At 39.8% G+C, this 26,582-nt stretch overlaps 1 protein-coding gene across 2 annotated transcripts in view; it reads right to left on the bottom strand.

Annotated features, from left to right (window-relative positions):
* MASP1 (MBL associated serine protease 1) overlaps positions 1–26,582 on the bottom strand; it is a 206,256-nt gene that overhangs the window by 69,989 nt on the left and 109,685 nt on the right. Inside the window, exons 5-11 of one of the 2 annotated variants that reach the window (XM_040428393.1) lie at positions 21,237–21,433; positions 19,822–19,969; positions 19,547–19,665; positions 17,087–17,165; positions 9,801–9,938; positions 8,470–8,544; positions 6–2,979 (exon numbers count right to left, since the gene is read on the bottom strand). In XM_040428393.1, the coding sequence (XP_040284327.1) occupies positions 2,123–2,979; positions 8,470–8,544; positions 9,801–9,938; positions 17,087–17,165; positions 19,547–19,665; positions 19,822–19,969; positions 21,237–21,433 (1,613 nt within the window). In that variant the 3' untranslated portion in view covers positions 6–2,122. Of the gene's footprint in view, positions 1–5; positions 2,980–8,469; positions 8,545–9,800; positions 9,939–17,086; positions 17,166–19,546; positions 19,666–19,821; positions 19,970–21,236; positions 21,434–26,582 lie in introns of those variants that run through there. The other variant, XM_040428394.1, reaches the window with a different exon arrangement.

The following is a 26,582-nucleotide window of genomic DNA, read 5'->3' as shown; positions in this document are numbered from 1 at the left end:
TACCTTAAATAAGAAATGCCACTAGGCTGATTTCCACATGGTGTCCACAACCCCACCCGCAATTTGCTATATGAATTTGCGGGATATTATATTTAAATTTGTGCTGCCATTAGCTGCCATGGGTGGATAGGGATGTGGCTGACACATCAAAGCCGCCTCATGGAAATCCAACCTAAAGAAATATTTAAAGCATGTCTCATGGCTTTTTGTCAGTGTAACAGATTTTCCATCTATAAAAACAGCAATTCTGTTAGCCAATATAAATAAATTACAGTACATAAAACACTTCTCTTTTTTCAAACTCATCTCATTTGCAGTGTGAGGTCTGTCGGTCATTGTCAACTGGAATTGATTTTCATAAACGTTTGGAGTGTCTTAAAGTTTTCAGACCTATTGAATATGCAGATTTTTTGTTAAAGTAGCAAAAATATGTACTCACCTTCAATTCCCCTAACTGCTCCCACACTACAATTGGCCATACACTTCACATGTATATCAACTGACCCCCCTAATTTTGATGAGACTGACCAACCATCTAATGTGTACAGGAGCTACCCAAGGCTCTACCCCTGACTGCAGATGTTGGGGGGAGTTGAAGATTAGGCAGTTGAAGTTTTACTTTTGGATACTTTTGTTCATTTCTATTAGTGTCTATACAGCGTATTTAATTTTCAGAAAAAAATCAGTCTAAACCACTTTAAGTATTAAATTGGTTCTCTGGGGCTTTGATTGAATTTTAACTTGCATACAACCTGTGGAAGGAAGATCATTTCACTACTATTTACTGTTCAGTCACACTGCAGATACTACAATCTGGACTGTGCTCTCATGTCCTCCTAACTGACTGTGGGTTCTTCTGCTGATGTCTTGCCCAGATATACAAATCCAGTTGAGATATCAGTGGAATAGCCTGCAGCCAGCCAGGAGGCCACAAGAGCACAGCCCAGATTGTGGAATCGGAGATGCGATGGAAGGGTAAGTAGTGGTGAAATAATCTTCCTTTAACAGGTTGTATGAAAGCTAGAATTTAGCCAAAGGCTCAGCAGAACCCATTAAAGGGGTTCTCTGGTCCTGTGCCTAAAAATCCTCTTTCTGCTAAACTGTGGACAGAACATACTTTGAGTAGTACTTTATCCTTCCGTCGCTCTGCCTGTTCTGAGATTCTCTGATGTTGTGATTGGATGTGCTCCTCTATTTTCATCTGCCTAATGTAGAAGTAGCTCAACAGGAAGAAAGAGGAGCACATCTGTTTGCAACAACAGAAGAAAAACCCACAACCAGTCGCAGTCACGTGTTCCCAGCCGGGATCGTGGAATCGTTGGAGTGACAGAAGGGTAAGTACTGCTACACAGGTTAGCCAAGAAAAGCTTTTAAGGCACAGGTCCAGAGAACTCCTTTAATGTTAAGAACCCTAACTGATACTTGAGTAACTGTAAACAGTGTGCTGTGCCAAAATAAAGTGGCATTTTATCATGGGATGGCAATTGTTTTTAAGTGGTTTAGAAGTCTTCTAGAATTAAACATACATCACTAACTTTTAAAGGGATCCTGTCATCACATATGCCATTGCCATATGCAACTAATGATATGGTGCTGTAGTCATTGGGGTGTCTTCTTGAACTGCCCTGAGTCACCGCTGCTAGCCAGCCTATCTCACTGTGACTGACATCCCTCTGACACCCCGGTGTGTCTGAAATCTTGTGTGTGTGCCATAAATACTTGTTCCCTTCTTCTCTGATTCTCCTCTGGTATTCAGTATGCATGTCAGCTTACTCTTACCATTAGAGGAGAAGGGAAAAGGTATCTATGGCGCACGCACAAGATTTCAGGCGTGCCGGAATATCAGGGGCTGTCAATCACAGTGAAATTTGTGGCGGTGACTCTGTGACTCAGGCAATGTAAGAAGACACCCAGATGACTCTATGACCCACATTTACATATGGAAAGGCACACTTTCAAAGTGGAATTACATCAAGATGCCAAGGCTGAGAGCTTTAAAAGACAAAGCAATAATTTTGCTATGGTGTCAACCTCGGCACTATATTATTAGTTGCATATGGCAAATGTGATGACATGATCCCTTTAATATTCCCTTCCCATTAGTTCCAAAATAACACGCTCTTTATGAATTGAGCTGATTATCCAACCAGTTCACATAATTTGACACTTTGGTATATACACCATAAACTTGTTTGCTTCCACATTCTTCAGGTCCTCCCCATGATACTAGCCCTTGTGCCACCCACCTCTTTGAGTCAGAGTCTTGAATTATGAAGGCACCCCCACTATCTCCCAGGCAGGTGTCCTTCCCACCTTCATAATATCCTGCACAAAACATATTTTCCGTTACACTATAATTCCCAGAGCGGGACTCATAGCTCTCCTTACACTCAGCATGAAGGACTACTGGGAGTTTCACATATTGGAGCACATCGGAAGATGTTCTCATGCCAGAGCTAATGACTTCATCTATGGTATTATTAGGATTAGAGATACCCCAACCAGCTACAAGACCAAGAGTATTGGGCTGAGGACCTTCCAACTCATGATCCAGCTCTGGTAGACATATTGGCATTATGAATTGGTTCATTACTACCCTTTCTTTCAATTTTACCAGTGCTATATCATGGTTATAAATCTGTGGGTCAAAGGATTCATGTAGTACTATCTTCTCTATTGTTCTGGTAATAGCATTATCTTTATTTTTCACATCGTGTAACCCTAAATAGATAGTGACATGATCCTTTGACACCGGAATTACAGTGTTATCACGTCGTTGAGATTTCAATACATGAGCTGCAGTTAGCACCCAGTAGTCAGACAGCAATGCTCCACTGCCAAACCACTTGTTTTCAGGAACTCGGGACATGTCTTCGACCACAATTAGAACCTGCCAAGGAAAATATCCAGGTTCTGCATTACGTCCACCAATGATACGTTTCACTATTCCTGGGAGGGGTTGTGTAGGCCTTCCGCAAACTGTTGAAACAAAAATGTAGGGTAGAAGCACCGTCAATAGGTAACAAACTATAGCTAATGATGTTTGGTAATGTACTGTCAAGTAGATTATGCCTTTTTTTTTAATTTTTTTTTAATTAAACTATGGTTGGAAGGATTGTTTAGGCTTTAGGGGTATAAAAATTGTCTTTGGTCATAGCAACCACTCATAGCACAGCTGCAATTTTTCTCTGTCTAGCCCTCTATCTATCTACTAGACATGAACAAATCTTTTTGTACAATTCGATTTGTTCATTAGAGTTACTGCACAGTGAGGGACTGTCCCCACTTCTCAAGGGGTTTTCCCTTCTCCTTGATTGACAGTACTGCACATCTATCCTGGCTCTGTCAATCTCGCGCTGGCACTGTTGCTCAGAGTAGTTGCACAAATGCAGAGGCTCTGCTGCTTCTACCAGAGTAGCAACCATGCATGTGTCGCTATATATTTGGGTATCTGGAAGTGTAGCAGCGCATGCATCTATAAAGCTATCTCTTTGTCTATCTTTGTTTCTCTGAGGTTACTTATACAGAAGACTTTAAAGCAATGTTCCCTGGGAAAAAGCACCTAAAAAAGGAGGAAAACTGTCTCTTTCTATTGCTACTTATAGGTAGCTACTCTCTAAGTCAATATCAGACCATCTAATGAGCCCTGAATCCTGACTAGGGTTTGTCAAGTCACCTGACTCATGTTTCAGAGCTCTCAAAAGGGCTGGACAGGGTAACTGTTTAGAGGTATTGCTAGGGGAATAGTTTTCTTCCTTATGGAGGAGAATTACTTTGACTAGATTGTCTATTCAACTTTATAATAATTAAGTAATCCATGTTTGGGTTATGTTGTAATGAAATATGTTTAGCCAAATTTGTTTTGTCCAGGCATAATCTACTATCAATGATGTATCAGTCAAGGTTTAATACATCATTGCACATTTGAACCTTTGAATACCTGCCAGTGGTGACATTAGTCCATTCCAGCATGAACCTGAGTGACATGCCTCCAAATGTCAGGAAAATAGCAACAAAAGTTTACAAAGGATATTCTTCAGTATTCGTGTGTGAACGGAAACTCAGGGTGAAAACAGGGTGAGGCAGATCTTCATTCACGCATGCAGTGGCAAGGTTAACTTCGTTTTTCATAAGAGTGATTTGAAAATAAAAAAGTTGTGATATAATAATGATATAGGAGAGAAAGTGAAATATGGCAGACCTGGTTTAACCGTTAAAGGAAAATGAAGAGCAGCAAGCTGTAGCCAAGCAATAAATGCTATTGCCTACATCTCAACCACAACTATGTTCCAGAATTCTTGGCCACAAGATCACTTACAAACAGAGATCTCTATGGAAACAGGAATTGCTGGAAATTATGGTCTCCTCACAGTCTGGAGCTGAGGCATGTTTTGATGTCTTCAGGAGCCATAAGCAGAACTACCAGAACATACTATATTATTGTACATTGCTAATGGATTTATGATAAAAACACCAGCAATACTAGCAGCAATGTTAATAGAATGAAATCTAGAGGATGAATTTAATGCATCTATGCAAAGAAGAATCTCCTAAGCAAAGAGAGCTGTCATGTTAGTGCCTAATCTATGTTCAACCTTTTGACAAGCATTGGAACATGACAAGAGAAAATAGCCATGCTATATTTCATCCTCAGACAGCTGTTTCAATGTGTTTGCCCCTCATCATTGCAGAGTAGGGTACTAACTGGCTGATTGAAATGTCTTGGACGCAGGTAAGGGAAAGAACTGATGCTCCTTTAGGAGACTATCTTGGCTCCATGAGAAAATGATATGCAAATAGCTATCAACCAGAGAAAAGTAAAAAAATCATCTTTTTGCTTGTGCCACCTAATATTGGAAGTGGTCCCATATGAGTCAATTTTTTATTTATTTATGGGATAACCTCTTTAACCCCTTAACAGTTTTGCCCGAACTCTGCTCCGGCTTTGAGAAAAGGGACTAACAGTTCTGGGGGAGAGTAGAACCTGCATTAATCCCTCATATCTCTGGCTTGGTAATAGCTAGAGATATGAGACTGGATGTATTTGAAATCTGACAGCCTAAGAATTGCAGCATAGTCTCCTCTACATTGGGATATATACAGTTGCAATAAAAAGTATGTGAACCCTTTGGAATGATATGGATTTCTGCACAAATTGGTCATAAAATGTGATCTGATCTTCATCTAAGTCACAACAATAGACAATCACAGTCTGCTTAAACTAATAACGCACAAATAATTGAATGTTACCATGTTTTTATTGAACACACCATGTAAACATTCACAGTGCAGGTGGAAAAATTATGTGAACCCTTGGATTTAATACATGGTTGAACCTCCTTTGGCAGCAATAACTTCAACCAAACGTTTCCTGTAGTTGCAGATCAGACGTGCACAACGGTCAGGAGTAATTCTTGATCATTCCTCTTTACAGAACTGTTTCAGTTCAGCAATATTCTTGGGATGTCTGGTGTGAATCGCTTTCTTGAGATCATGCCACAGCATCTCAATCGGGTTGAGGTCAGGACTCTGACTGGGCCACTCCAGAAGGCGTATTTTCTTCTGTTTAAGCCATTCTGTTGTTGATTTACTTCTATGCTTTGGGTCGTTGTCCTGTTGCAACACCCATCTTCTGTTGAGCTTCAGCTGGTGGACAGATGGCCTTAAGTTCTCCTGCAAAATGTCTTGATAAACTTGGGAATTAATTTTTTCTTCGATGATAGCAATCCGTCCAGGCCCTGACGCAGCAAAGCAGCCCCAAACAATGATGCCCCCACCACCGTACTTCACAGTTGGGATGAGGTTTTGATGTTGGTGTCCTGTGCCTCTTTTTTTCCCACACATAGTGTTGTGTGTTTCTTCCAAACAACTCAACTTTGGTTTCATCTGTCCACAGAATATTTTGCCAGTACTGCTGTGGAACATCCAGGTGCTCTTGTGCAAACTGTAAACGTGCAGCAATGTTTTTTTTGGACAGAAGTGGCTTCCTCTGTGGTATACTCCCATGAAATCCATTCTTGTTCAGTGTTTTACGTATCGTACAATCGCTAACAGGGATGTTAGCATATGCCAGAGACTTTTGTAAGTCTTTAGCTGACACTCTAGGATTCTTCTTCACCTCATTGAGCAGTCTGCGCTGTGCCCTTGCAGTCATCTTTACAGGACAGCCACTCCTAGGGAGAGTAGCAGCAGTGCTTAACTTTCTCCATTTATAGACAATTTGTCTTACCGTGGACTGATGAACAGCAAGGCTTTTGGAGATACTTTTATAACCCTTTCCAGCTTTATGCAATTCAACAATTCTTAATCGTAGGTCTTCTGAGAACTCTTTTGTGCGAGGCATCATTCACATCAGGCAATGCTTCTTGTGAAAAGCAAACCCAGAACTGGTGTGTCTTTTTTATAGAGCAGGGCAGCTGTAACCAACACCTCCAATCTCAGCTCATTGATTGGACTCCAGTTGGCTGACACCTCACTCCGATTAGCTCTTGGAGATGTCATTAGTCTAGGGGTTCACATACTTTCTCCACCTGCACTGTGAATGTTTACATGGTGTGTTCAATAAAAACATGGTAACATTTCATTCTTTGTGTGTTATTAGTTTAAGCAGACTGTGATTGTCTATTGTTGTGACTTAGATTAAGATCAGATCACATTTTATGACCAATGTGTGCAGAAATCCATATAATTCCAAAGGGTTCACATACTTTTTCTTGCAACTGTAGCTGTTAGGAAACCAACATTTAGCTGCTTTCACTACTGACCCGATTTCCCTATGTAGAGGAGATAATGCTGATATTCCGATCTTGTTTTAAAGCCAAGAATGTCAGATTTCAAACAATCATCAGATATTCTATTTTATCTGTTACCAAGCTTGAACTATGAAGAGTTAAATCAGCTCTCCTTCAACTGGCAGTGAATCAGCCGGCATAGAGAAGTAGAAGGGAAATAGAGGCGCTGACAGGTTGCAGGGAGAAGAGAAGAAAATGTAACACATATATAAATTTGGAAAATTTGGCAACATTATAATCATAGTGACCCACAAAATAAAGTTATCCTGTTATTTATACCACAATGAATGCCAGAAAATAAATCTGACAAAATAATGTTACCATTGCTGTGTTTTTACAAGTTATTTAATACACCATATGAACCCCAAAATGGTTCCTAAAATAAAATAAAACTTGTCACGAAAATTCAAGGTCTCATACAGCTAAACTGAAGGAAAATTAAAAAGTTATGACCTCTGGAACACAGAGGGGGTAAAATGTTACTTAAGGCTAAAATTAGTCATGCTATTAATGGTAATGCTAAAAAATGAAAAAATGCACTTATTTCCCCTGAGTTATGCGCCAACTAGTTTTACGTCAGACATAAATTCAAAATCTACAATAAAAAGTGACATTTTCCGGAGGTTTTTTTGTTTCAGTTTTAATGTGACTGTTGAGGGGCTTATTGGTCTGGAGCCGAACCTTTGTTCTCTGCAGGATCTCTACTAGACTGTTTCAGGATCATACATAAAGTGTTGCAGATTGAAAAACAGTGAAGGCAACTATGTTTCTTGTTTACTTTTAGAACTTATTTCTAGGTTTAGAGTTCCCTTAAGCCTCACTGAATACAGCCTTATGACCTATGATCAGTACATTTGCAAAATATATTTGGAATTCCAACGTGTAGTTAACAAAAAAAAACATGCGAAAAGGGTGGAACTCATTGCATGAATCACAAGCCTTGTGAAAAAAAGCCAAAAAAAAAAACCAAAGCCTAAAGCTCATATAAGTGAGTATTAATAAATGATATACAGTGAAACCTCTCCTAAAGACTACCTCTTTAGGACGACCACTCCCTTATCTAGAACAGATCTCCTGTGACAGATGTTCAGTTCACCATATACTATGCATACTTACTGACCATCTTCCTTAAGAAGGCCACCACCCTAGAAGACTATTTTGAAATGCAGTTTTGGGTGGTTGTCCCAAAGAGGTTTCTCTGTACAAAGCAAGCATCAGCTAAACCTGAATGGAGTTAAATCATTGCAATCTCAAAGCATGGGTTAAAGCCATGGAAGTAGGAAAATGAAGGGTATAGTGCACCACAAAGAAATATCAACAGTAACAAAAAATGTTCAGCGAATGGACAATAATAATTTGCTTTGTATAAGGAAGAAATGTTATTTTCATACTTGAATATATACTTTTCTTGCTGTGGTTATAATGCTTTTAATAACTAGTGTTAATGAATATAAACATATAGTGATTTGTGGTGGAGTTGACAAATAGATATGCAACACTTTTATGAAGAAGATAGAGTGAGGTATGAATATCGTAGCTTGTCTTTGTTGATAAACTACATCTTACATCACAAGCTGCAATGTTATTTTTAAAAGCAAAAGCTATAGCATATTGTTAGACAAAAACAATTACAACACATTGGCAATGAATTTTGCATATTATTGTGTCCACTGCCTACCTGGCTGGCACACTGGAAGTTTATCTCCTATCTCAGAATTTATCCACACTCCATTTGCGTTGCAGGTGTATCCAGCTGCATGACAAATTAAAACAACCCATTAGATAGTTACCACCCTTTTACGCTGGCCAATCGAGGAAATTATCTTATTATGCTTGTTCCAGATAATTGCCCTGTGTAAATGTGCCACAGATCAATTTATGGTCCAAGCCAATGAGGCCAGTAATTGGCTGCAGTGGTATATGGAACATCCACACTGCAGCCCGAGAAAATAGACAGAGCAGTGATAGTGGATCACAGGAAGGTAAGGTAATTTTTAGCGATTTAAGCATCATAGGACTAGAATATTATATTTATTTCAGCTTAATGGAGGACCTCTGTGTTTGTCCTGGTCCTATTATTTAGTTTCATGTCATTGCTGATGTAAATTGAAAATGAGTAATAGCCTCTCAGTTTACTTTTAAAAGCCTCATTTATAGTTGAATACAAATTATCCTGTATGAAATTTCCTCTTATCAGTGATGAGATGAAAACCTGAATCACCATTTTTTGCATACTTTACTTACACAGTTTTATACATACTGTATGAGGGATGGAAAACATATCTAGATTATTTTTGAACTTCATTGCTCTTCTCTGGTAAATAATCTGTCAAAGTGGAATACTAAGGAATCCAATGCCTGCTGGTAAACAGTTTATCCTGTAGCTATTTCTGGCTTCTTTTTGGCATTGCCATTAGACTGGAAGATTAAAGGCAATCTGTCTCTCCGACTGTTATGCACAGATCACTATTTTTTATTTTCCTACTGTCTCCCTTTCCCTTGCTGTCAGCGCCCAAAGCTGCACTGAGATACACAGTCCAGACTGCTGTGCTGTTACATAATGGACTTGCGTGTGCATGAGCTGCAGCCCCTGACTATGTAATTCAAAGCAGCTCTGTGTGCTGACAGTGGGGAAATGAAGAGCAGGAGGAAAATAAAAAAATGTGATCTGAACACCATATCTACAGTACTACTCATGTATTAATGTAGATAATGGTCTAAAATCAGAGTGACAGATTCCCTTTAAAGGGGTTGTGCTAAGTTTATAAGTTATCCCCCATCCACAGGATGGGGGATAACTGATTGCCGGGGGTCTGAATGCAGGGACCCCCACTGACCCTCTATTCTGATGGAGCGACAGGCGGAGCATGCACCCTGCTGAGAGCTATTTGGCTATCTCCAGCGCTTTCATAGAGAATGAATGGAGCAGCAGTGCCCACGCTCGACCTGACATGTTTATTGGTATTAATGTATTTCATTGTGCAGTATATAATATTGGCACATACATACCAGTAATGTTTGGTACCATAGAGTAGTAAGGTTCTTTGCATAAATATGTGACAGTCGACTGATAGGTGGTGGTGTTTTCTGGTGTCGAGAAAGTCACATATCCACTCTCAAGTTCTTTCGGCAAATTACAGTCAACAACTAGAAAAGGAACAAAACAACAGGTCAGGTTTAGGTAGTTGTGTCTTTTAGCCTTATACCTGGTAAACTAAAAAGAACGCCTCATGTGTACCTTATACACACAGCTATATGGATCCATTCAATAAAGTTCTGTAGAACTATTCTATACCTTCATGTGCTCTAATTGTATATGGAGGCACCCAAAAATGTCAGTGACAAAAAAAAATATGTCTCATCCTTCTTTAAATGTCGTATTAAAGAGATACTTTCTGTATTATGATTTTTTTTTTTTTTACGTTGTGACTTGACTATCAATGTCATATCTGTGTTTCAACATATATACTACTGACAGCTTAAAGATCTCTGTTAAAGATCCATGCTGCACCACATTCTACATCAGATTATTGCACAAACCCTAGTGTAAAGGCTGTTCTTCCAGAGAATGCAAATCACAAATATTTGCTTAAATCCAGGTTATAAATTTTTTATTTATTTTTTTACATTATTTTTAAGCATTTATATAACATATTTTCCTCTCCGCATTTCAACTTAATTTTCATGGATTTACCTATAATTCAGAAGATATAGTAGTGGAAGATATTTATCATGAGGGAAATTTTTAAAGATCATCTGCCATCAGGATCAGCCCTATTAAACCAGGGAAAATGCCCAGTTGGGAGGACCCTGATGAGTAAAACAATACTTTATCTCCCTCCGTGGCACAGTCAGCACATGTGCAGTAGTCTTCTATGCTGCTGGGGAAGTAGAGACAGATTCACTGCGCATGAGTCAATAGTGTAGACTATGGCACAGGCTAGAGGTTACAGGGCCAGGGGAGATGCATGGCCCTGTCAATTAGAGGGACGGTTCAGTGGCCAGAGGTGCAGGACATGCCGCGGTGCACCGGATGAGTAATTGACATATCACTAATGGCATAGTGGAGACAGATACAGTGTAAATAACATATTGTTTTACTCACCAGAATCAAACCCACCAGGCATTGTGCCTGGTTTAATAGGATTGAGCCTGATGACAGATGTTCTTTAAAGTCATTTTTGCAGGATACTGTTTAGGTCTTAAGGGGGGATTTATTAAGGCTTTTACATTAATTTTATGGCGTCAAAAATTGCAAATGATGGTGCACCCTATATTCGCTCCATAACTTGGGACACCGGTCTTGATAAAGGTCCCCATCACTTCTGTCTTGAGATGTTATTCCACATTCTATGCTACTTCTTTACAAGGGTAAGATTGCAACACTTTTTGTGTCTTTTTAAAATGTCACAGTTGATAAAACTGTCTTGATCAGCCTGACGGGCTACCCACACATGACCCAGTCACGCAGCAGACAGCTGACTGGTGAGGTAGGCGTGCTGGAGTTCCCGGCGGTCTTTAAAGGGTGCTACCTCACCTGTGGAAGTATTGCTGCCACATGCCAGAACACAGCCGCATCCTTGTGGATCGAGACATGGTGGGGCTATGATAAGTATTGACTCTTATCCAAGTGAACGGACCAGCATATTGGGACCCACATTCCCCTTTTTTATCTGATCTGTGTGTATTTTGACCCAGCGGGAAGAGGCAGTTTTGGGTCTGTGTCGTTACCAGCACAGCCCTGCAACTGGATTACCGCCTCAGAAACTGGGATCATAACTAACTGATCCCCTGATGAGTTGGACTAATGTCCAACGAAAGGCGTTGGAACGTTAATTAGGGACATAAAGAAATACTTTATTGGTAACAGGGCCCTCCACCACAGTGTGACGAAGCTGGGCAGTCTCCATTGCTGCACAGGGACAGGGAGGGCCTGCTAGGTGTCCACGGGCAGCTGTGGGATTCTACTGTGGATATTCTGACTGCCACCTCAGGGTGTATCCATTGTAGGGATAGACTAGTTGTAAGAGACCCAGTACCAGTCTCCCCATTATCCCTAGCTCCTGGTTGCCAATGGCACAGCAAGTGGTGTTTATCTGAAGCATCTAGGGATTTATTTTGTTAATAGAATAAAAGTTAAGTTTTATGGTATCCAATTATATTTATGAATATTTTGTGTGATTTTTTTGGTACCATTTTCTCTATCTAGCAATGACCAATGCATAGTTTGGTTGTGTTTATAAGCCCACACCTACTTTCCCACCAATTCTTTAAAACTGGAGTGAGTGATATAATAATAAAAAATGTTGTTAAAATGTTTGCGCAAATAAGCCTAAAAAGTCAAAAAGACCTATTTGCGATTTATTGAAGCCAGAGTTCTGGAGTCCAGGGCTTACTTCTCCCAACACCTAATATATCTGATATGTAAGGACGTTCTTAACAATCTCCAGTATAGTCATTCCCGTTACCATGTCTCCAGTATAATTATTGACCCTTCTTCTCACGAGTCAGTAAATTTAAGTAATAATTTAAGAGTCTGTGTGCAGTTTTTACAGTTTTATGTAGGGGCACTGGAGAGCTGCTTAAACATGCCTATGTAAGTGGCTGTAATTTCAGAATTACTCAAGTAGCTCCACAACCTCTCCCCTCTGGGCTGAGTGATGGATGTAGTGCTTATGGGAGGGCTGCATGCTTGATTAAAATATATATTTAAAAGTAATGCTGAGACTATAACCGCTCAGCTACCGTAGATACTGTAGATTTACAAAGCTTTCCAGGGCCCCTGCCTAGCACTACCTGCATGGTCAAAACTGCTGACAGACTCCCTTTAATAATCTGATCCTCACTCCATATTGCCTACTAGTCAAGATTTGGTATTGGTAGATCTCTTATGACATATTTCTGAGCATGTATTCCATGCTCAGACTAAGGCCTCTTTCACATGGAGAGTATTTGGTCAGCATTTTGCCTCAATAAGCCAGACCCAGGAGTGGATCCTACATAAAGAAAAGTATAATGAAAAAATGTGTACCTCCTCACTATTTTTGATCCACTCCTAGATTTGACATCCAATTGCTGATCTAAATCACCAAAATACTGATGTGTACAAGAGGACTAACATTCAAAGCCAATGGAAGAATGTATCATGAGGGGAATTACTGAAGTAAGCTTTGCTTAAGTCTGCATTGCCAACATAAGCACCAATTTTATCAAACATCGCAAGTTGTATGATACGTTTGGTACATCTTTAAATGTGTCTAGAGATACTTCAGTTTTTATACCACCCTCATCCCCCTGGAGTGAACTTGTGACATTTGTGCCCTCTTTTGTGCCTTGTTGAAGCCAGAAATCTGGAGGGCTTGATAAATTCCCCCAATGTGTTTTTTATTGACACTGAAACATAGATCACATACACAGTACAGTAGGGATCTTGAAAAATACCTGTGTGGGCCGATATGTGGTGTATTATAAGAAATTATGTCCATAAAACATACATTATGTTTGGATGCTGATAAACTATCCTTTTGTATGGACATCGTTTTAAGCCTAAACTGCATTTCCTTAGCAATTGGCATGTGCCATCATTACTTGTTCTGTTCACATGCTATGTATATAAAATGCTCACAAAAAGCCTAAAAAGAGTTGTGTGCATGGAGGCTGTATGACACCTTATCACAGAGCCATCAGAATCCTTAGCACACATCATGCACTGTTGAACAGTCGAGTGCACAAAAATATACTCCCCTAGAAATAATTCCTCCATTTACAATGGACATTGTCTCCTGATCCTGTATGGGAGACAATTGGAGGCATCATAAAGGGTTCATGCACCCTAATCCAGTCACTTACATCATATCTTGAATTTTTTTTTTCTCCTCCTCCTTATGACTGAAGCAACATACAATATTAAAATATATGTGCACAGTAAAAGCCCTGTCTTTCTGAATAATAAATACAGCTTAAACAAACTAGAAATAATTGCATTTATTTCTTCATGACAGTATTTCATGGAACTATATACTATCCACTTTAGCTTGTAAAACTAGTCTTTATCAGTTATTTTATTCATAATGCCCAACAGTATAGTTGAAGGAGCTGTACACATGTAGATAATAAATATAATAATGATATCAATAGAGATGAGCAAATTGATGAATTTCTCTTGAATTTCCCAAAACTTTGGATTCCAGACTTACCCAAGTCTTCTGTGATTCGATACCGTCGAATCTCTCAAAAATGCAGCTAGGGTAATACGCAAATTTCTTGAAATTCATATTTGATTCGGCTGAATCAGGCAGTAGATTCAATTTGGGTCTGAATAAATTTGACCTGAATCGAAAGTGCTCCAACTGCCCTGAAAAGATATGAACTACATTCTGGGGTCTCCTAAAGCTGTATGCAAATCATTGTAAGCTCTTTAATTCCAAGACAGTGTTAGTAATCGTAAAGTGATAGTAACATATATGGCTATGGATAAACATATGGCTAGTGGTGGTAACAAACAGCCTCTTTAAAACAAACTGCACAGTAGAATTTTTTATGCTGTTTTTAAATGGTCGTAAACATTTTTGCTTATTGGTGGCAAATGCTTGCTGGTGTGTATACACAAAGACACTGCCTTGGATCATGACTAGAGATGAGCGAATCGAATCCTACGAAGTGGAATTCGATCTGAATTTCAGGATAAATTAGATTCGCCTCGTAGACGAATTTCCTCGTGCTTCATGTCAGCAAATCAATTTAACCTGAAATAGTGTAAAAAACAAACTTATTTACTCACGACGGGCTGCCAGCCTCCATCTTGATTGAAGATCTCGTCCGAAATCCCATTCGCTCCAGATCTTCAAGCAAGATGAAGACAGCCGGCCCGTCTCAAGCAAATGGAGGCGGTAAGTTTGATTTAAATTTTTTTATCGTTAATTTTACACTCAGATGTCACGATCATGTATGAACCCGGCATCTGAGGGGTACAATGAAGGGGGCAGCGCTATAGCAGCTCCCTGTCATTGCACCCGCTACTTACAAAAATATGCGTTTTGTGACGAAGTAATTCGTAACGAAGCAATTTTTTTTTTTTATTCGCAGAATCAGCCAAATCAAACTTTTCAATTATTTGCTCATCTCTAATCATGACATTCTCCTTCCTCTTTCCTGTCTCCTGCTCTGGAAAAATGGCTAATGTCATTTTGAGAAATTCCAAAACGTTGAATTTGACCTACTTTCTTGGAAAATGAGAGTCAAATTAGATTTTCTTTAGAATTAGGAATTAAATGAAGCATGGTGGAGGTTCCTTGCAAGTTTGGGGCTACATTTCAGCAAATTGATTTGGGGATTTGGTTAGGATTATATCTTCAATGCTACGAAATATGAGCAGATGATTATCCATCATTCTATACTATATGGTAGGTGTCTAATTGGCTCCAAATTAATTTTGCTGCAGTACAACAACCCCAGACTTCCACCTATGACCCCAAACAATCATAGCTATCTTTAGCATAAAAAAGAGACCTGGAAGTGATAATATGGTCCCCACAGAGCGCTGATCTCAACATCATTGAGTCTGTCTGAGATTACATAAAGAGACAGAAGGATTTGAGGAAGCCTACATCCACAGAAGATCTGTGATTAGATCTCCAAGTTGTTTGCCAAGTTCCTTCAAAAACTGTGCAGGTTTGCCTAGAAGAACTGATGCTGTTTTGAAGGCAAAAGAGGGTCCCAATAAATATTGGTCTGATTTGGATTTCTTTCTTATTCATTCACTTTACATTTTGTTAACTGATCAAAGTAAACTATTGATGACCTATCATCAGGACATCAATATCTGATTGTGGGGGTCCACCTCTGTAATCAAGATGAAGTAGTACTTAGATGAGCGCTACCTCCTCTTCAAACACCTGATCGTGGGGGGTACCAGGTGTCCTGAGGGTAAGTCATCAATATGTACCCACTGCACAACCCATTTAATTCTCTATTTTTCAAAGTATTCTTACTTTGCAGAATTTTTCCCACACCTGCCTAAAGATTTTGGACAGTACTGTATGTCACTGTCACTTTGACATTACTAATGCTGTGTTGGCATTAAAGAGCTTGAAATGAGTTGCATACAGTTTTTAGAGACCTCAGAGTGTCATCCACAACTTGTCAGGACAATCTGAGCACTCTCAATTGGGGTCAAATCTGCCGACCGAATCTGCCAACCGATTTGTTATAATTGTAATTTCAAGAATTTCAAGACTGATAATTCTGTCAGCATGCCTAGATATGTGTTTTGCCCTTTATTGGAAAGAATGCCCTTTAAATAATAAAGCTACAGCTAAGCATATGCAAATTACATTTTAGAGGGCGAGGAAGTCAGCAGACAGGCTTTTCGGTCTACGTAATAATAATAATTCTTTCCTCTGGCATATGTGCTTTGAGTAGTTAATGAGAGCAACAGGCTGAACTAGAAGCAGGAGCTGCCTGCTTATTGTATGTATTGACTCTGGTCAGAAACCTCCAGCTGCTATTCACACAATCATCTGTCTTGTGAGGTTAAAATATGAGGTAAACAAAGTGTTCTTTAACATTGGGACAAATGACAACAGGCCCATGGCAGCTTGTTCTCATTCCAGTCTTCAGCTCATCCTGACATCCTTCTCTGTAGGTTCATGAAAAGGAGGAAAGCAACAAAGAAGTAAAAATATTGTAGAAGGGAGACAAAAAGAGGAGAGGGAGATTAGTATACATGCAAACAAGCCCCATGCAGAAAACCAACCACCAGAGTACAGCTATCACGAACCCTCTTAAGAAATAAATTAATTGATTACTCCACAGGCAGGAGCAAGGAAGAGGGTAGAGGGTTGCATTTCCACCGAATAAGTTGTTTTGCAGAACAGAAATAATAAATAGGGTAGTGAAGAAAATTGGTTCCGTTCCAATTACTGGAGAATCCTTTTACACAATAGTTTAAAGAGCAAGAGAAATATTCATGCTACATTTAAGATGAACATTAAAGCAATAGGAATATGGACAATTCTTTTCGACTCCATCTTTTTAAAAATTCATACCCGCCTTTGTAGGTAGAGTTTTTTGCCCTGTGTTTTAATAAATGAGGAAGAATGCACCTGAAAATATAATTCTATCATCTTAAATGAAGCTTAAAAGAGCTATAGAAAACAGCAAATGATTCTTGGCATCAAAAATTGTGCTTGCTGAAAAAGTTTCAGTAGTCCGTTAAAGTCCTGACAATAAGAGGTAATGATGTTCTGAAGATATTTTCTGCTTCTATATATATCAGATAGTAGCATGTCTCTTACTTTGACATCTTGGAACCTCATTACTCCATGTCCCATCTTTCCTGCACTCAAGCTGGAAACTTTCAATTTCCACACTGTCCTAGTAAAAGAGAAAAAAAACATGCTTTCATTTCAGCCTTTCATTCTGTTCATTGTATAATTTTCTTTTCAACAGGATATGTTATAAATGTCTGATATATATGGGTGTCAACTTTGGGATTTGCAACCATCTCAAGAATGGTGATCCCCCAACCCAATCTAGGCAGTGACTGACTGCCACATCCATCATGAGATCAAAAGCAGAGGAGGCATGGAGTACAAAAGAAGTAACTCCCATAGAAATGAATGGGAGTTACGTAAACAGCATTTCCACAGCTGCTAAATTACTCCTGTAAGTATGCTATAAATGTCTGTGATGAGAGTACCACTTTAAGTTAAAATTCTAACAGTTTAGGTAGTACATGGAGAATGGAAACAATGAACATCAGTAGAAGAAGTAGATATGAAGAAATGCAGCAAATTCTTGTAAAAGCATAAGGAGAGGGAAATCTTTAGCTGACAGGTGAGATTATATATAAGAAATGGCGAATGTGGATAGTAAATACCGAGGCAATCATGATTGGACAGATATCTATAAAACAAATTACATTCCACTACTGCAAACAACTTCTACATGCTTTGAATCCTGGATGGGGAGGAAAAACCTTGAGAAAGTTTTGTTCCTTCAAAAGTATAACTACATATTTGAAATGCTACCTAAGTCAGGTCTGTACGTATTTGATAAGATAAATAACCAAAGATGAGTCCCTTGAAGCTTTCCTTACATACATCACTAAAACAGATGGGTGCACCTAACCTACGCTCTTACAACCATTAGTCCTCATAAGGACAACAGACTGGATCTGAAAACCAAAACACAAACAAGGGGTGGCAATGAACAAACATTGGCACCAGCCTCTCTTTTTAACCCATTGATTCCCAGTGACATAACCTCTTACACAAGTGACATTAGATAGCTGGTCCATTCAACGGGACTGTTTAAGGCTACTTTCACACTAGCGGCAGCATTCTTATTCACGCTTCTGTCGTAGTTTTATTCCGGCCGCCTCTCAGCATGATTGCCGTGCTGCCACCGGAACTCCGGCCGCCCCTAATATAGTCAATGGGGCCGGAGCGGACCTCCGGCGTCATGCGTGCACTAACAGCAGCAGGATCTGGCAGGCTGTTGACCTGCCGGAACAGCCTGCCAGAGAAGGCTGCCGCTAGTGTGAAAGTAGCCTAAGTCCGACTCACTACCCACTCCAAATATCTTATTGACTTATACTATGAAATTTCAGTGGAATGTAATATAAGACCCTTTTCATGCTTGCATCTACTCTTAGATTCTATACTAGAACATGGTAAATTTATCGATCTACAAACCATGCAGTCATAAAACATCTGTAACATCCTTACATGTAACAGGAGCCTCTAACCCATAACTATAAATACATGGTTTTGTTTCTCTTCTGAGAGCTGCATTCACAATTCTGCAGGCTTCAGATCTGAAAACTCCCATCAGTCTTCTTCATTGCCGGAAGTGTCATGTTTACTACAGCCACGTTACAGAAATCAGATTTGGAAAGAATAGTAATTTTCACCACATTATTGAAGCTGAGCTAAACATTTTTGGGGAAATGTATCCTATGCACCAGAAATGTGGTGCCAATTTTAATGTAAAGTCCATTTCGCACAAAAATTTCAGCTTTTCAGCTGTTTCTATTGATGATCAGCAGAACTGAGAATGCAGCACTGGAATATAATACAGACTGTAAGGGTACAGCCACACAGAATTCTTTGGAAGAAGTTTTGAGGCAGAGCTTCCACAGGGTTTTCAGCCAAAGCCAGATGTGGATCCACCAGGAAAGAGAAGCTTAAATCCTTGCTTTACATTTCTGATTTCTGACTTTGGCAAAAAATCCTGCAGGCAAATCTGCCTCAAAACTTCATCCGAAAAAACTCTGTGTGGCCGTATCCTCAGGCTGCCTTCACACTACTTTGTGAGATCCTCTGATCGCACACTTAAGTGGATATGTATGCCAAACATCTGCACAAAAACAGCATCAAAAATGCAAGAAATTAGCCTTAATAGGGTGACTTTGAAACAAGTAAAACTTTGGGATTGTTTCTCCCAAGAGGAACAGGAAAACAGATGTAGTCTATAGGCAGCCAAAAATCTGGATTAGTAGATAAGTAATGTATTGAAAAGTTACTCAACATTTAAGCAAATTATAATGTATATAACCTAATCTATACTGTATATAACCTGAACAGTTTCCATAGATCAAAATGTCCTTTCAAGATTCCATATTATAGAAATAAATGCCAATGCTAACATTAATATACTCCATAATTTCTGACTGTACATGATCTCATAACTTGGTTGGTTGGATTAGAATACTGTAGGTGTCTGTATTATGGACGGGGATAACTATGGCCCACCTTTATAATTCGATATCCAGGGTTACAGGTGATAACTGCTTGGTCTTTGAAGGTGTATTCTGATTGAGAAGGTTCAATTTTCCCATTTGTGGGTGGCCGTAGGTCAGGACAAGGAACTCCTAAAATGACATTCTGTTACACTATGCAGGAAAGAGTATGCCAGAGATACATCAATTGACTAGAAATGAGATTGTGTGATGTACATTGTATGATTGAACGACTTAGGCATATGATATTGCTAGAGCGCACACTGATGTTAATGATCATAAAGGTACCTGTGACAGTATAAGACAGTCTCCATCCTCCATTCTCCCCAGAATTATCACTATGAAATAGGATCTGAACACTGTTACTTTCTGTTTCTATTCTTCCTGGTGATTTCTCTCCACATATTGGACCAAATTCCTTTCTTCCAGCTTTGATCTAACCATTCATGGATTAACACAGTTATTATAACTGAATGTAACATACAAAAAGTAACATCAGCAAAAACTGCATGACATTTCCTTACATCCAGAGTCCTTGATAATTAATACTCCCGGTGGTTTCATCGGAATGAAGTGGTGATAGATGATGACAGATCAAGTGACACAACAGACATACTGAATAATCTTGCATATGAAACTGCATGGATACTTGCTTTGCCAATTGTCTTATTATTAACCTATAGTAGGTGTGCAATCAAATGTACGTCCACATATTCCTATGAAAATGCTCCACAATATGTACAGGTAAAAGAAGAGAAAATATGACTTCAAGTGTATGTAGTACTACTTTACAACCTTTCACTCATTAAAAGAGTTTCCATGATGTGTAATATAAATGGTGCTATTAAAAGTAGTGATGAGAGGCAGGGGCAATATTCGAATTTGCGATATTTCGCTAATATTTTGTAGAATATTCGTCATTCTTTTTTTTTTACTCGAAAATCGGCAAGGTAATGATCGCTTAATTTGCAAATATTACAAGATCAATACAGGCGTGGGTCAAAAACTAATATATAGTACTATAGAATATAGTGCTATATATTTGTTTTTAGAATATTCATCATTTTTTCCATCTGAACACACGATTCCTCCCTGCTTCTTGCTTGTGGGTCAATGAGTCATTGGCCCAAAAAGCAATTTAAGCAGGGAGGAATCATGGCTTCAGATGGAAAAAATGCCGAATATTCCAAAAACTAATATACAGCACTATATTCTAAATATTCGCAAATTCTCGAAGTTGCGATATTCGAGATAAAAATTTGCTTTTTGAATATTCGCGCTCAACACTAATTAAAACGTGTGTGTACATTGCAGCCACGATCCAGCTCATATATGTCCTCCTCCTCTACATGAACAAAAGGCTCGGTATAGGGCTCTCAATACTGTGGTCACCTTGTAATAGATCTGGCACTCTAGGCATACAGCACCTGTTCTGATGGTAGATGGCATCACATGACAATGCTACATGGCCAAAGAATGGAAGTTTCTACACAGAGCATTCTGTATGTATGGGAAGAGGACATTTACTCTATGTTACCCTATTCCCAAAAGTCCAGTGCATTCCTACATAAATCAGCACTAAAAATTTCAATTTAAACAAATATAGCTCTATTAGATCTATTTAATTTGACAAGCTCTCTAAAATAATGTAATCATCTATAGATCATGGAGAAATGTGAAATTGGACGAAAGTGAACTTGTACCTTTAAGTAATCATATGGACATGATACTTCTGGGTGGTCCTCAATATCAAAGTTGTCATCAAACTGAAGATTAATGACAAATCCTTCCTCCAGCTCAATTCTGTACAGACAGTCAGAGCTCTTCGGATATGGGCTTGGAAAATCCGCACTGGAAATGATTCCACTCCTCTGAGTGTACAAATTATCACTGCATTCCACTGTGAAATATCAATAAGGAGACGAAAAGTGTAGTCAATATAGCTAAAGTCAACAATGCTTCTAATATGCTGCTAATATACTGTAGATAAAGAAACAGTTTACCAACTTATACTGTACCGTATAATGTACAGTCAAATATAAAAATCAATGCAATAAAGTGTACAATGGTGAGAGAGAAGGTGCTCATAGGTTAAGTATGTAAGGCATCTCAATCCCTGAAGGGATGGTTATGCGCTCACCTGTATTGGTGTGGTGAGTGCGTTGAGATATAAGGTTCGTAAGTGGAGATGATGAGGTCGCTGCAGCCAGTGCCAGGCAAAGTCGCCAAACAGCCGGAGGAATATCTCAAGAACAGAGGGGTGAGTAGGGGAGGTGTACCAGTTGGATTCCACCCAAATCAACTGGTTGAGGTAGGCGCATGAGATGACCAGCAAGTGAATAGAAGAATCTTTATTGATGGGTAATTTTCAAAAACAAACATGTTTTGGGGTTCTAGGACCCAGCAGCTGTACTCCCTCCCACCACACTGTGTAGCGTGCATAGAAGTCCTTACTGCTGGTCACCTTGTAATAAGGAACAGTACAAATATGCTGAGTACTATACTAGCACCCACCATATCCACTCATCGGAAAAGACTTGGTCCTAGAACCCCAAAACCCGTTGTCTGTTTTTGAAAATTACCCATCAATAAAACTCTTACTATTCATTTGCTGGTAGTCTCCTGTGCCTGCCTCAACTAGTTAAGTTGGGTGGAACCCAACGGATACACCTCCCATACTCATCCTTCTGTTCTTATAACTGCAATAGAGCAGACCACACGACTGCTATGGGGTCTGGGGGGAGGGGCACCTGGCACAGAACTTGTTCTTCTCTTCCCTGTTTGAAAACAGTGCATTTTCAAGCTGCAACCACTAGGGGGAGTTCAATGCAAAGAAATGATTACAGCTTCCATGGTAGTTGTATTAATTCCTATTCACCGAGCGCTCCCTAGTGATGGCTGCAGGCAGTCAGCTAGATTTGTGATAGAAGAGAAGCAGATTTATCAATTCAGTTTTCTGGTGTAAATACACTAAGAAATATGGTGTTCAGAAGAGCTCCATTTATTTGAAGCACCTGCTCTATTTTTTCCAACATAAAAGTCAAATAAAGAGGTGAGAACAAAGGCAACTTTTTATTACAATTTGTATTTAATTAAAATTTCTTCAATTTGAGTAACAAAAAAAAAAATATATATATACAGTACAGACCAAAAGTTTGGACACACCTTCTCATTCAAAGAGTTTTCTTTATTTTCATGACTATGAAAATTGTAGATTCACACTGAAGGCATCAAAACTATGACTTAACACATTTGGAATTATATACATAACAAACAAGTGTGAAACAACTGAAAATATGTCATATTCTAGGTTCTTCAAAGTAGCCACCTTTTGCTTTGATTACTGCTTTGCACACTCTTGGCTTTCTCTTGATGAGCTTCAAGAGGTAGTCCCCTGAAATGGTTTTCACTTCACAGGTGTGCCCTGTCAGGTTTAATAAGTGGGATTTCTTGCCTTATAAATGGGGTTGGGACCATCAGTTGCGTTGAGGAGAAGTCAGGTGGATACACAGCTGATAGTCCTACTGAATAGACTGTTCGAATTTGTATTATGGCAAGAAAAAAGCAGCTAAGTAAAGAAAAACGAGGGGCCATCATTACTTTAAGAAATGAAGGTCAGTCAGTCAGCCGAAAAATTGGGAAAACTTTGAAAGTAAGGGCTATTTGACCATGAAGAAGAGTGATGGGGTGCTGTGCCAGGTGACCTGGCCTCCACAGTCCCCGGACCTGAACCCAATCGAGATGGTTTAGGGTGAGCTGGACCGCAGAGTGAAGGCAAAAGGGCCAACAAGTGCTAAACATCTCTGGGAACTCCTTCAAGACTGTTGGAAGACCATTTCAGGTGACTACCTCTTGAAGCTCATCAAGAGAATGCCAAGAGTGTGCAAAGCAGTAATCAAAGCAAAAGGTGGCAACTTTGAAGAACCTAGAATATGACATATTTTCAGTTGTTTCACACTTGTTTGTTATGTATATAATTCCACATGTGTTAATTCATAGTTTTGATGCCTTCATAGTCATGAAAATAAAGAAAACTCTTTGAATGAGAAGGTCTGTCTAAACTTTTGGTCTGTACTGTATGTAAATTTGTCAGAAATCTAGGGTGTTGCGCATGTTTTGTATTCCCAGGCAGGCTGTAACGAGGGGCCAGCGATGCGCGCTTCCTTCACAGCACCGCTGGCACCCTGCGCAAGGAGAGGGACAGGGATGTAGCCTGCGTCCTCATCTCTATGACAGCAGGCGAGCTGCAGGAGAGCCGAGCACCGATAATGATGATCAGTGCTCGGCTGAGTTGGGCTGCTGTGAGTCACATTACGCCGGCCACGTCATGTGACTCACCAGCCAGGACTATTTAAGCAGCCTGCTGGCCACAGGTTGCCTGTGAATAAGGTATTTTCATTACCAAGTTCTCTGTATTGGTTTGCATTGTACCTTGACCTTGGCTCTGTTTCCTTGACCCCGCTTCTGCTGTTTCCTCTGTATTGACGTGACCTCCTCTCATTCGGACCTCAGCTTGTGTTTGTTGTAATTTGGTTATTCCTCTGTACTGACATGACCTCCTGGTACTGACCTCGGCTTGTTTTGACCTTGCTTACTCTTTTATATGTATCTTTTGTCCTGTATGTTGACTAGGGCTGCAGCTAACGATTATTTGAATAATCGATTAATTGTCGATAATTTCATCGATTAATCGATTAATCAGTAAAAAACACCAAAATGACAAAAAAAGGGGTTTATATGATTTTACTTGAAAAATTATGTTCAAAGGCCATATTAAAACAAATTTAGGAGTTACATAATTATTAAAATTTTGCATTACAATGTAAAAAAGACAAGTTATGGGGGATCTGTGGATGACACACTTATGGGGGGGAATCTGTGGATGGCATCTGTGGATGGCACTGTTATGGGGGATCTGTGGATGGCACTGTTATGGGGGGGATCTGTGGATGGCACTGTTATGGGGAGGGGGATCTGTGGATTGTACTGTTATGGAGTGGATCTGTGGATGGCACTGTAATGGGGAGGGGGATCTGTGGATGGCACTGTTATGGAGGGTATCTGTGGATGGCACTGTTATGGGGGGATCTGTGTATGACACACTTATGGGGGGGAATCTGTGGATGGCATCTGTGGATGGCACTGTTATGGAGGGTATCTGTGGATGGCACTGTTATGGAGGGTATCTGTGGATGGCACTGTTATGGGGGATCTGTGGATGGCACTGTTATGGGAGGGGATCTGTGGATTGTACTGTTATGGAGTGGATCTGTGGATGGCACTGTTATGGGGAGGGGGATCTGTGCACTGCTATGGGGAGGGGGATCTGTGGATGGCACTGTTATGGAGGGGATCTGTGGATGGCACTATTATGGAGGGGATCTGTGGATGGCACTGTTATGGGGAGGGGGATCTGTGCACTGCTATGGGGAGGGGGATCTGTGGATGGCACTGTTATGGAGGGGATCTGTGGATGGCACTGTTATGGGAGGGGGATCTGTGCACTGCTATGGAGAGGGGGATCTGTGGATGGTACTGTTATGGGGAGGGGGATCTGTGGATGGCAGTGTTATGGGGAGGGGGATCTGTGGATGGCAGTGGTACTGTTATGGGAGGGGGATCTGTGGATGGTACTGTTATGGGAGGGGGATCTGTGGATGGCACTGTTATGGCGAGGGGGATCTGTGGATGACACTGCTATGGGGGGGATCTATGGATGACATAAACTATGGATGGTGTTTAAACTAGGGACTGGGGGGGAGGGTAATTACACTATAGAAGGGGAAGATAGTGCAGATAGAGACCGGGGGCAAGGTAGTGGGACTGGGGGAGGAATGGAAGGAGGGACTAGAACAGTTCAGAAGGAAAGGTGTAGGGTAAAAAATATACATAAACCTCTCAAATGTATGTATACTAATGCCAGAAGCCTGACTAATAAAACTGGTGAACTGGAATTAGTGATGTGTGAGGAGGACTATGACATAGTGGGAATAACTGAGACATGGCTGGATGATATCTATGACTGGGCGGTTAATGTACAAGGTTACAGTCTGTTTAGAAAGGATCGTCAAAACCGGAGAGGGGGAGGGGTTTGTCTTTATGTAAAGTCCTGTCTAAAGCCCACATTCCATGAAGATATAAGTGAGGGACATGAACATGTGGAGTCACTGTGGGTAGAGATACATGGAGCTAAAAACAACAATAAATTACTAATAGGAGTTTACTATAAACCACCTAATATACCAGAGTCCACAGAAATTCTACTACTAAATGAGATAGACAAGGCGGCAAATCATAATGAGGTGCTTATTATGGGGGACTTCAACTACCCAGATATAGACTGGGAAACTGAAACTTGTATATCTCATAAAGGAAACAGATTCTTGGCAATAACCAAAGACAATTATCTCTCCCAACTGGTTCAGGACCCGACTAGAGGGACGGCCATACTGGATTTAGTATTAACCAATAGACCTGACAGAACAACAGACGTGCAGGTTGGGGGACACCTGGGAAATAGTGACCATAAAGTAATAACCTTCCAATTATCTTTCAAAAGAGCGTTTCTACAGGAAGGAACAAAAATACCAAACTTCAAAAAAGCTAAATTTAGCCAACTAAGAGAGGCCATAGGCCTAACTAACTGGGACAAAGTCCTCAAAAATAAAAATACAGCCACAAAATGGGATATCTTTAAAAACATCCTAAAATCTCATTGTGAGAGGTACATACCGTATGGGAATAAAAGGTTAAGGAACAAAAAGAAACCAATGTGGATAAACAGAACTGTAAAGAAAGCAATAAATGACAAAAAGAAAGCATATAAAACACTAAAACAGGAGGGTGGAACGGAAGCACTGAAAAACTATAAGGAAAAAAACAGAACATGTAAAAAACTAATAAAAGCGGCCAAACTAGAGACCGAGAGATTAATTGCCAAAGAGAGTAAAACTAACCCTAAAATGTTCTTCAATTATATAAATGTTAAAAAGTATAAATCTGAAGGTGTCGGCCCTTTAAAGAGTAATGAGGGGGGATTCGCAGAGAGC

Source organism: Bufo bufo, chromosome 4 (genome assembly GCF_905171765.1).
Source record: "Bufo bufo chromosome 4, aBufBuf1.1, whole genome shotgun sequence".
Lineage (NCBI taxonomy): Eukaryota > Metazoa > Chordata > Amphibia > Anura > Bufonidae > Bufo > Bufo bufo.
The sequence above is the reverse complement of the archived record's forward strand: the minus strand, read 5'-3'. Positions and strand labels throughout refer to the sequence as shown.